This window comes from Hydractinia symbiolongicarpus, chromosome 4 (assembly GCF_029227915.1).
Source record: "Hydractinia symbiolongicarpus strain clone_291-10 chromosome 4, HSymV2.1, whole genome shotgun sequence".
NCBI lineage: Eukaryota > Metazoa > Cnidaria > Hydrozoa > Anthoathecata > Hydractiniidae > Hydractinia > Hydractinia symbiolongicarpus.
The window spans coordinates 18,249,335-18,262,143 of NC_079878.1; the positions used below are offsets into that span (position 1 = coordinate 18,249,335).

The window sequence follows — 12,809 nt, forward strand, 5'->3', positions numbered from 1 at the left end:
CATAGCTTTAACCAACATTCTTGGGACCAAGATTCTTGGGAATGTCAGACTAATCTGTGGAGAAGGATTCATCTTAAATTCGCAGGACATTTCTTGGGAAAGATATTCTTGGTAATAGTGGATGCTTATTCAAAATGGCTACATGTTGTTCTATTGTCTTCCATTCAGTTTGCAACATCCATTAAAATGTTACGTCATGTATTCACGAGTTACCTGTAACTTGTGTATGGGATAATGTCCGTGCATTTATCATCAAAGAGTTTAAGAAATTTCTTCAAATGAATGGAATAAGACAGATTTCTCAGCACTGTATCATCCAGCATCGAATAGGTTAGCTGAGCAAGCTGTTTAGACCTTCAAGTCGCACATGTTAAAGTCTCCTGCTGAGGATTTCAATTGAAGTTGAATCAATTTTTATGTGCATCCGGAATAACTCCTTACGTCACAACCAGCATGTTTGAATTTCAACATAGATTACAGGGCATGTGGTGTTCTTTTGTTGTCTTTCTTTTTTGTATATTACTTTACTTTTGTTATTTTTTATCTATATAATAATACGCCAGTTCTGTGTCTCTGTGACGGCAAAGTGGATGTGTTCATTTTCCTTTGATGTTGCCGAAAAATGCATATCCAATATGTTAAATTTTCTAACGTTACGGTGCGACGTCAATAATATTACTTTAATGTCAAGATCTTATATTAAATTAATGAAGCCATTACAGTGCACTTAAAACTTTGAGGCTAAATAACTTGTTCCCCAATCCGTTTCTTGCTCATAGGTGATCAAATCCATGGTAATAATTTGATTAAATTCAGAAGCCAAAGGTATGCTGACTATCGGTTTGAGTTTTCGCCTCTTGTATCTTTTCCAAACATCACAATTTTCGGACACAACTATCTCCGATATCCGTATTCTTCCAAATCTCTGAAGAATCAATTAACCTTATCAACCTGCTTTCATGACAGTGACCAAGGTGATGATGAAGCTTTATTATGTCTTTCTCTGACAGGATGGCAGTGTTTAAACAAAAGAAAACTGTTTTTGCTTCTTCTTTAGGGCTGTCTTCAATCAATTTCCTTTTCTTTGTGAGAGGTAACGCATAATGTCCTGAGGTAGCCTTTATCAACTTTTGTTCTTCTCCAAACATAACTGCTGTGCCCTTGTCAAAATCAATGACAGTTAATGACTTCTTCATTGCACTTTTTGGAAGCCATAAGGGTATGTCAGTATCAGCAACGTCTGCTTCCAAATCGATTTCATGTTGCCCAATTGTGACTGGAAGTAAGACTTTCTTCGTGGATTGGACCGGTCTGCCATTGCCAAACTTAAAGGTGGAGTTGAACGATCTTTGTCCATCATCATCCAAACTCCCTTGAAAGTACTTTAACCAATTCTTTCCACAAACTGTTTGAGACTACCGGAATCAAGAACTGCACAGTTAAGAGTTTCTCCAAATAATACTTTAGTTTCTTTATTCTCAATGTTCTTTACCTGAAACAAAGTGATTTTATCTGGACCTTTCCATTTTACTGAACAATCGTTTTGCCAATGATATCTGCTATCACAGATTCTGCATCTTGTTACATTTCCATCTCTATCCAAAGGGTTCAAAATTCCTTTGTCATCACTTCCTCCTTTCTTTTGTTGTGAATTGTAGCTTCCTCTTCTTCTGCCTCCAGTTCCTCGATACCAATTTCGTCGCCTGGAATCGCCGTAATACACAGAATTAGCATTGTTGCTGTCATTAAAGAATACAGGCTCTTTTTTAGATTGGGAAGACATTGACTGAGCACCAACTGGAGCTGAGGTGATTGCATCCCCAAATAATCTTTTCAGCTGTTTAACCATTTCATCATATTTCAGATCCTTGGTTGCTCGACAAAGAGTCATCGGTTCACTTGATAGGTTAGCTGAGTTCAATACACAATATGCCAAAATGCCGTCTGGTAACTCCATTTTATGATCTTTGATCTTTGTGTACAGCTGCTCAAATTTCACTAGGTAGTCCTTCATTTTGATATTCTCTGGTCTTTTGAATGTTTTAAAGTTCTGATAGGCCAAGTACGCAGTTTGAGTTGTATCTTCCAAGTACAATTCATCTAGTCTTTTCAGTATCAAGGTAACACCATTTTCACCTTTGATGCTGTCAATGTTTAGTTCCAGAGCTGTCTCTCTTGCTTTACCTTTAAGTGACAGATCTGGGGGTAGGGGGGTACACCGACTTTTCACTGGAAAAATCACATTTTGCCACTTATTTTATCTGGTATTGTAGATCAAAAAAGTTTCTTTTATCAGAACTCTTGATTTAAAGGCAAGTTAAGTGCATATATAAAATAAATTGTAGATATCAAATGTTTGTAAGATACTGTTATTTTCAGTTATATTTAGATGTCCATATGATATCCAATATGATTTAAGATGTTGTTTGACTTGACTTTTGTGTAAGTCACTGAGTCAGAAACCAACAGCTTGTTTTGTGGGCCCTTTAAAACCATCCCATTGGGAAAAAAATTGTCTGAATAAAAATAACTAATATCAAATTGTTTTTATCTATCAAAAAAAACAAAAGAAGCATAGAAATCATAGTCTTGCTGTAAAGTTATGAAAGTTGAAAATTGGTGTAATTTGTTCAGTATTAAACACACAGCCATTTGAAGCTAAAAACTATATATGGGGTATTTTTCTTGAATCGATTACCTGATGTTGTGATTGTAAACTAGCCGTTTTTAATTTGACTTATCGTTTGTGAGCACCTAATTGGATTCGTGATTTACAGCACAGCGAGAAATCGCATTTGACAGGGTGAAAGATCCTGAAAATTTTAAAAAACTTTTTAATGTTTAAGCTACATGTAAATCTAAAACTTACTTACGTAGCCAGTCTTTGTTTAGTACCTTAGGGCTAGTTATAGATATAGCTAGCTATAAGTGAGAGTCTCACTATACGTAAAAATTTAGCAAACTAGCTAGCTAAATATTTATCCATCATATTGCCTTTTTGTATCCAATCATGAGTGCATGTTCTTAATCATGAACTTGATCAGGGTGGCTTCCACTACTTTAACATACACTTCTGGAAAAAGACTCCTAAGTTGCCATCTTTCTGTCTTTGGCTATAGATATAGCTGTATATTTCTGTGATAACTGTATTGTTGAATCAGCCTAGAGCCTGATTATATAAAGTGATTGACTTGTTTGTGGCTTGCGGCTCAGCGTAATTAATTAGTCATCTTGCATAATAGTAGACCAGTATTAAAAATCTCTTTGACATTATATGAAGCGAATCAACTCTCCAAAAGCTAGCTAGCTTATTTCCCAACTCAGGACGAGTTGGTTCAGTGAGTTACCTTTACCTTTGTGGTAAGGATAACCCACTAAATCAACTGATGAGTTGATTCAGTGGGTTGACTGATTCATATAAATCAATTTGGCCAGCCAGTGCTAGGTTGAAAAAGCAAAATCATGTGTATTGCAAACAAAAACAAAAAAAGATAAACAACCATGTTATGTTTTTTAAATTTCTTATCAGTTATCAAAATATGTAAGTATTTTATGTATTAAAGGAATTTGGCTGAAGCAAAGACAAAAACAGGAAACCATAGATTTGAATTTGCAATGTGATGACAGAAAAAAGTTTTACTTTTATTTATATAATTTTTACAGTAATGTAATCTTTTATAATAATACAGAGACTGTGTCTGTTTGTAACAGGCAAAGTGGATGTTTTCATTTTCCTTTGATGTTGCCGAACAATGCATGTTTAATATGTTAAATTTTCTGACGTTACGGCGCGACGTCAACAACACTACTTTAACACCAATATCCTATATTAAATTAATGAAGCCATTACAGTGCATATAAAACTTTGAGGCCAAATAACTTGGAGACGAGGTGGTGACGTCAATGATTTTTCACCGAGTGGGTAACTAGGATCACTTAGGACCAATTTGGGTAAGATCCCCAAATCCGTTTTGAAATGGACGGGTTGATGACGTCATCAAAAAACCTTCAAACCTTAATATCTCTGCAACCGTTTGTCAAAAGTACATAATCCTATACATTTTCTTGATCAGCGTTTCAAGATCTATACAATGAAGGCAATAGGTATACAAATTTCTAAAAAAATTTTTTGCTTTTGAGGGGGCCATCCATTGCTGACGTTAGCAAAATTTTTGAACCCTTACATCTTCTTAACCGTTCGTCAATAGCACATGATCATATACATTTTCTTGATCAGCGCTTTAAGCTCTACACAATATAGTCAACATAAAACAAGGTTCTAATTTATTTTTTGTGAATTGGTTGCTGACGTCATCAAAATTCAAATAACGCTTTTTTTTCATTTTTATCCTGCCTCAGTGGATTTTCCCACGGGCTTTATGGACTAGTGTTTATATAAAACAAACATGCCAAACATATGAGAATAAGTACATTTTCGTTTTGTTTTGTAGAATTTATTTCTGCAAATTTTTTGAAACATAATATGACCTCAATAACTTTTCATAGGCTTGTTCAAATTAAATCAAACTTGGCACACTTATAGAACGTCACAAAAGGAACAAAATGGTGGCAATAAAGTTTTGCTTACGTCAGCACATTTTCTGTGACGTCATCAAAAGCTTGAAATTTCTTCAAAATGCCACCATCTGCTTAAAATTCAATTACTTTAGTTCTAGAGAGAATTTTTGCATTCTGTTTGAAGTTTCTGATAGCTAAATAAAAGTCATTTAACATATCTTCTGGTTTTTAATTAGATCGCCTGAAAAGTTGCCAAAAATTGCCCGAAAATTCGGCTTTTTCCAATTTTCGGATATAATCCGAAGAAATTGGGAAATCTGATTAATCACATGTTCAAAACATAGAGAATGATTCTTCTTGATGAAACAAAGTTGTGTTGTAAGTTTCAAGTTCTAAGGATAATCCTATCAAGAGTTATTATATTTTCCCAGTTATCAAGGTTTCATAGATATTTTTAGGGGTAGTTTCGAGTAATAGCCAATATCAAAGCCTCTGAGAGGCATGGGACCTAAAAATGTGGCATGCAGGTGTCTAATAGATAAATACTGCAACTCAGTATGTAACATAACCAGGCAACATAGCGTTAGGGTGTTTTTAAGAAAAAACAGTCGGGAGCCGGATTCCCCCACCCCGAACCGAATAGGGTTAACACGATGCGGGTTATGCAAAGGTGCAGGTAAGTAAAACACATTGATTGAAATTTTATGCGGGTTATACGAAGGTGCGGGTCATGTGATAGCATCTAGTTTATAACTCCCTAAAAAAGCTGAGCTGCCGGTTATACGATGTGCGGGTTATATACCAGAGAATACAGTATAATTGTTGTACAGTCTTCTAAAAATGATCTATACCATTAATATTTTGATAGTTATATTACGACGAAAAATAATCTTATTTCATGAAATACTTCTGTGTTCTTTTTATTTCCTGTTCAAATCCAGCTTCTGAAAAAAATTTAATACATACTTTATATTTTGCAAAACATTTTCTACTAATTTTATTTTCAAACAAATTTTTTTACTGCCACAATTATTGGTTTTTACATAAAAAACTTTTAATGTTATTAAAATGATATAAATTGATTCGCAGGAATAAACTTTTGCGAGATTGGTTGATCCTTCGTCTCCTCCACCGTGAGAGACAAAGGATCGAATATGCTCGTTATGTTTATGGAACAAGTTGATGAATAATGAAATAATTTGTTCATTTCGCTAATTAAAACACAAAACATAAAAAGAATCTCCGAAAGTGTATGACAGATTTAAACCTAATTAAATGGTGTTAAATGGTTTATTAGTTCAACATGATATATTAGAACAGCAACACAATACAATTATAGCAGTAACCTTCAACTCCATTATAGTTGTAACAAACAGACAAAATTAAGTTTTCTACTATTGTTGACTCATTTAATGTCAATACAATGTCTATGCCAGCAAAGTTCCCTTCCATCATTGAAAATCCAGGCCGAGCAAAGCAAGTGTTCGCTGTATACGCCGGTATGTATCAAACGTGACAGCCGAATTTCAGTTGTATAATTGAATTGAAACTAGATGGACATTTGGATCATTGAACAAGAAAATGAATACACTGTGTTGACAACGTTTCAGGTGTTCATACAGCCATCAAGTCTTTAGTATAACGCTTCGTTAGCGCAGTATGTATATATATATTACAAAACGTATTAAAACGTGAACAATGGAAAATTACGCCTAATTAAATAAATACAACTGCGCTGACCTGATGTTATTATTAAGTGAGGGATTATCACGCAAGATAAAAAGGCTTTCTTTGACATTCCGTCTTTTGACAATTTCAGCATTCTTACACACGGGAATAACATGTTCTTACGCAGTTCGTATAATTTGTATCAAAAACTTTCTATCGATTTATTAAATCTTCCTTATTATTTTATTTTTAATACAAACTTTTTCTTATCCTCAAAATCACCAGTTCGTATAAAGTTTGTATCATTTAAAATAAAGTTTGTATGTAGTTCGTATCATTGCAAAGAAGTTTGTATAAAAATTTGCTTATACTAAGTTTTGTTTATTAGCTATAATTGGACTATTATCTATAGTCTTTATTTTGAAATTTTTTCAGCAATTATAAAGTTTGTTTCGTTATACGAAGTTCGTTTATTTTAATTAGACTTATTATCTAAGGTCTTTAGGAATCGTCTCCACGGCATCATAGAAAGCGAAAATATCGCCGTAGATCGTTTAAAAATCATAAAAGCGGGATAATATAAAGCAAAAAGATCGCAGCAGATCGTTTAAAAATCATGAAAACAGGATCCTAGAAGCTAAGAGATCGCCGTAGATTGTGTAGATTGAACCTATGATACGCAATTTTGCTAGTCTTTTCAAAGAAGTCAACCTTGTATATTTTACTTCTTTTATTTCGGGTTTCGCTTTGAAATAATAATTATCGCAACTATGCCAGTACTTTTGAAGTTTGTTTTAAGTATGTACAGCAATTTACATAGTTTACAGTTTGTATCATTTATTTTCATATTTCAAAAATACTTCGTTTAATTCTTTTGTTTCTGGTTTCGTATTGAGATAATTATGCACAAATACAGTACTTTTAAAGTTCATTTCATGTTCGTATAGCAATTTACTTTGTTTAAAGTTCATATCATTTTTTTTTGTATTATAAAAAAACTTTGCTTAAGTCTGTATCATGTATTAAAAAAGTTTGTATAAGCATTGTTTATATTTTTGATTTTTAAAGAAGCACTTTATATGACATTCGTTTAACGAAACGAAGTACTTTGTAGCGTTCCTATAATTATATGAAAAAACATACGAACATTTTGAGACAATCCCTTACCAAGTTAGTAGCAAAACCTGTATCAACTGCGCCTTAAATAGGGACTGGGAATGACAACAATAAAATTGCGCCAGCAGAAACGTATTTTTACTCTCAGTCCAGTGCGCATGCTGCATTTGCAACTTCTTCAGAATTTCTGTATTAAAATTTTAACAAAACATAATAGACCCAGGGGAACGCTAAAAACTCCGCTGATGACCATTATCCCAGCTGTCATGTCAGCTAAGTTGACAACCAATTTTTGCGATTGAGCAAATGCTAAGATCTTTTATGATAGTTTAATGACGCGGTCAAGGGAATTAGGCGCATTTTCGCAGAATATCAATAAAACATGAAAACGGTAAATTTTGAACTAGTATCTTAAGTGCATCCTCTTTACCCTTATGACAATTGATGATGAATCTGCCGATCTGAAGATGAATCTATCTGCTGGATTTACTATTCAAAATGAGCCTGCAAGGGCTTTTCATTTCGTTTTGAAATGACCACAATGCAACAGTACATAGCTTAGATATCGTCAAGTTTTCTTTCAGAATGACTTCATATCGCCATATTTCATTCTGAAGTAACTGGATATTAATACTGGATATTTGTTAATGTTTAAGGCAGAAGGAAATCTGGCTGAGGAGATTGTAATTACAACAAATGAAAATGAAAAGTATCAATGTGTACTTCCAGTTGTAACAGAGGATGAAAAGGTATGTTGTTTAATAAATTTTATGTTGCTTTAATTTAATATGAGAACTTCTGAAGGTTCGCGACTGTTAACTTAAATTAAAACAGGTTTCAGAATTTTTCTAAATTGTTCGATGAAAAATTCCTTTGTTGGATCAGGTTTGAAGAAATATGTGTGAATGAAATTGCTATTTTATTCCCTTTTGGATTAAAAATGTAATTAATTTTTATACTTTTCATGATTTTCTTTACGGGTACATACTAACTTTTGCAAATTACCTTGAAGAATATTTTGCGGGTACTTAATTTTAGGAATTTTTGTATAAAATCTATAAAAAGTTCCTAGATCCCTTTGAAATTAGGAAAAAGCTAAATCCAACTTGGTTTATCAGCATTGTAAATTTGTTCCTGTGATAAGAAAACTGCAAGGTTCAGTCTGAATAAACACAAATTCTAATTTTCCCAATCTATCTTTAATGATTGTTCTGCGTGCTTTTTTTAACTTCTCGTTCCTTTATTACATTAAGTGAGTTAGTTCATTTTTTAAGGGTGACTTACATACTCCAGGTTTAACATTCGTTTTCCCAATTGACGAGACTTAAATGTTGATTATGTTTGCGCCCTCGCTGAATTGCAAATCTCCTACCCAAACGGTTCTGGGCAACATCAATCAGTGAGATGCTTTGAAGTCATAACCTTTTTTATTTTTTCCAACTATCTTTTTTGTGTCGTCCTTTGTGAAATTTCCCAGGTACTTCAAAAGTCAAAATGTTCTTTGGTCAATTATTCACATTGCAACAGAAGACATGTCCATACCATCAGACCACGGGTTTCCTCAACATCCGCAACAGGTTTCAGGATGGCTGAGAAGCTCACTTGTTGGAACCCTGTAAGATAGCCTTATGGATGGTACCCACCTCGATATTGCATTGTTGTTTTACATTAACCAACCAGGTTTCACTTGCATAAAATAGAACACTTTGGATACATAAGTTGTATATGTGCCCACAAACCTTCACAGACAGACTTGTAGTTGTGAGAATTGGAAGTACTTTCCTAAAATTCTGTCAGGTTGAGGGGAGTCTAGCAGTAATAGCATCATAACAACCCCCAGTCTGATCAAGGTAGCAAAACGATTCCAGTTGTACATTGCCACGCTTAACAGGGATATTTCCACTACATTTAAAGCACTTATAATTAATTATTTTTTTAAATGCATCAGTAATACCAGGTAACACTTGTGTACCCATTTCTTACAGGCCAAGCATTATATGGATTTGCTGCCAAACCTTTCATAACATGAAACATAGCCTTTTGAATTTTACGTCCTTGTTGGTCTTTCGTAAGAACTTGGCAGAACCTTGGTCTTTTTCACAATCACTCTTAACACTTTATTTTTAAGCTCACTTTCTTCCAAATTTTCGTTTTAAAGGTTACTTCCACCACTGATTCTGCAGCCTAGACAAGGTTATTAGTGTATAACAACTCCCATAGACAGCTAACTTTAGACTCCCTTGATAGGGCTTTCACCACATTATGAACAGAAGTGGGCTCAAAACACTGGTCTGTCTATTAGCATACATAATTGAAATTGTCTGAATGACCCCCTCTTCAACACCCACTTGTGCAACATCCACCACAGCACTTTGCATGACACCTGGTCAAAGGCTCCTTCGGGCCTACAAATGCGAAGTACAAATTCTTCATTTTTCCTGGGTGTTTCTCCTGTAATTATCGTAAAATAAAGATGACGTCAGTAGTACTGCATCCTGGCATAAATACTAATGTTGAATTGCTCTATGATAACCCTTCCATCACTCGTTTAACTCCTTTCAGGATTTGATAAATAGCTTTAGGCATCTATAGTTTTCCCTTTTTCTTTAAGCAGTTTATGATGTAGGTAAGGTCCCAATCCAAAGCTATACTTCTATGCTTAATAATTTGCTTAAACAAAGTGGTCAATGCAGTCACCATTTTGTCACCTGTACAAATCATTTCAATCAAAATACCTGAAGGTGCCTTTCCCACTTTCATATGATTTATATCAGCACTAACCATTTCCTCATTTGTTTTTATACGGCGACCTGCAGTAGCAGGACTTTTGGAAAGTGTGTTTATCCCAAGAAAATTCTACATTGAAGAGGTTTTTGTAATGAGTCATCCACACATCCAATTTTGCTAAATCCTGAAATACTGTGTCACCGTTTTGATCTTTGAAATTTTTATACTCTCACAATGTCACTTTTTTACCTTTTATCTTCTTTTAAACACTAAATTTATTTGATCCTTTCCCCTCAGTTCACCAAATTGCTCTTGTGCCATTCTTGTGCAATATCTACTACATTTTTTCTCTCCTCTGCAATTTTTCCTTTTTGTGATTCATTAACAATTTTAATATGTTCCAGTCATTTTTCTTTTTTTATGTTTCCCCAATCTGTAAGAGAACCAGAAACACCCACTCTAATTATTATTGGCATAAGCAGTGCATTTCAGTCTAGAATAAGAAAGGGAAATAGGGACAGTCAACACTAAAATCTTTTACAACAACAAATAATATAAACTAAATTGTCAAAAGTGTGATTCCCTGATGAGTATTCTTTGCAAGCCAAGTCAATGTTTTTTATACCACATTATATTCTTGTTAAGTTTCTCAGATGAGGATGCCCTTTTAATTAAACAATCAGCGATTTGTTCCTTGGATGAGAATGGTTTCATAATAGATTTAATTTCTTAGCTTCTGCTGGTAATTTAATATTCACGATCTAATGTGAACAATACAGAACTTTCTTTGTATACTGAGTGAAATCGTGTTTTCCTTGAGATAGGCTATTACAGTGCCATGGGACTTGACACTTCTAGCATAAAATAAATTGTCTAGTAAAACAAAACATAGTCATACATACTTCCTACTGCATCAATTTTATCAAGTTTGTAATGCAATTTGCCAGGAGTTAGTAACACCTTCAGAAAAAGGCAACAAATGCAATTTTTGTGTGTGGTGAAAGAGTGTTTTAACGCTACTCAAACTCAGCCAATATTTGTTAGAAGAAGTTGCTTTACCACCACGACTAAGGACAACAAAGTCAGAATCAGAATCAAGGCATCTGGTAATGTCCTGTATTTTAGGAACACATATAGTAAATTTTGAAGTAACTGCACCATCAGATTGAATATCAGTAGTATTTGGTGCCATATGCATTTTCTTGTTATCAAACTCTTGCTCATTGGATGGTTCAGATGGTTGAACAAATAACAATGAATCAAATGAGCCACCATTTTTGGTAATGACTTGTTTTTTATCCACACCTAACACGACAGCAAAACATCTCCTTTCTTCTCAGTTTTGTTTTTAACAATTTTTTCCCCTATTGAGAAAGGTTTTGCTGTTTGCAGTGTGGTTCTCATGCTTTAAGGCTGTTTTTACCTTCTTGACTCACACTCTATGTATGTCTTCCTAGCGAATTGGACAGAATTCAAGTGCTCTGTGATCAATTCACTTTAAGTCGATGATTAAGGACGAACGTCCGGAAGGTTAGAATTTTATCTAAACACCAACTGATTTAGAATGTATCTGCAGTTGTTATGAAAAGGATTTTTAGCACTGCTTTTCCATACCAGAGCATTTTTCATTGAATATCCAGTACTATCAATTATTTTCAAAACAGTATTTCTCACTGCTACCGTATGGTGCTTAAAAATGCTATTCGACCTGTACAAACATCAGAGCTCGTTACCTTAGCTACATCATGGAGTAACTAGTTGAACTCCCCTCCATTATCAGATAAAATTGATTGTTGAAACATGTCGTACAGTACAATAACAATCTCATTGGGATGCGCAATGTGTTAGCTGTCCTTGGACTTACATGTGCATAATTGTGATTGTTAATTGTTGTTATTGTGTTCTGTTCTTTTAGTTAATTCTTTTAGTCTCGTACTTTATGTTCGTGTTACTATAGTCTCCTGACAGTTGTCGCTCTGTATTTAATTTGTGTTTTTTTGTGTAACATTTGTGACAGTATGTGTTGCTGTGCTGAATTGTGTGGAATTATTGTAGCTAGTAAGTTCTCCGTTTGACTTCTATTGTTTTATGTTTCTTGTCGTTGGTTTATTGTTTTATAATGTCTGGTTTCATTGTACGCTTTGTTTAGTGACATATTGATATCCTTAAAGGCTGCCTTATTCATTTCCCCACCAACATTGATCTCCGAGTTCAGAACATTGCTACCCAGTGTCTCAAAGTTGAATCCATCATTACTTCCTTTCTTTTTAAGAAACTAGAGCAGTAGTGCTTAACACGGCGAATGTCCAGTCATAAGTTGAGAAAGGTTTAAATCTATAGCCAAATACTTCTTACTTCCTTAATAAGCATGAACAATTGCTTATTTTAATTGTTACTATATTTTAGGAATGACTTGAGCTTTGCCTATTGCTATCGATGGGATGCCCAAATAGTTTGTATAGATTCAGGAGCTACTTTTTTCTTCTGTTCCAATGACTTCCTTGATAAGTCATTTACACTAAATGTTACACTAAATAGAGCATCAATACTGACAGTATTGGTTACAATTTTTTGTTAAACAACTACAATAGTCGCCAATTGAGGTATGTTGCAGTGGAATATTTTACTAAATGTATCAACTATATTGTTACAAAGTACAACACACAATTTGCATCTTTTCTTTAAGAGCAGAAATGGAACTTCACAAGCAACCACATCAGTTAGAATGTTGGCAGTCATACCAGAAATGTTTACTGGTATATTGCCTTGCTTAAGCGGCA

General features: G+C 34.1%; 1 protein-coding gene across 4 annotated transcripts in view; it reads left to right on the plus strand.

The window, feature by feature from the left end:
• LOC130641625 (endoplasmic reticulum lectin 1-like) overlaps positions 1-12,809 on the plus strand; it is a 78,360-nt gene that overhangs the window by 13,031 nt on the left and 52,520 nt on the right. For all 4 annotated transcript variants that reach the window (XR_008982490.1, XM_057448501.1, XM_057448500.1 and 1 more), the window contains exon 2: positions 7,959-8,051. Coding sequence is in view for 3 of the 4 variants with exons in the window: in XM_057448501.1 (XP_057304484.1) it covers positions 7,959-8,051 (93 nt within the window). In the remaining variant the exon portion in view is untranslated. The remainder of the gene's footprint in view (positions 1-7,958; positions 8,052-12,809) is intronic.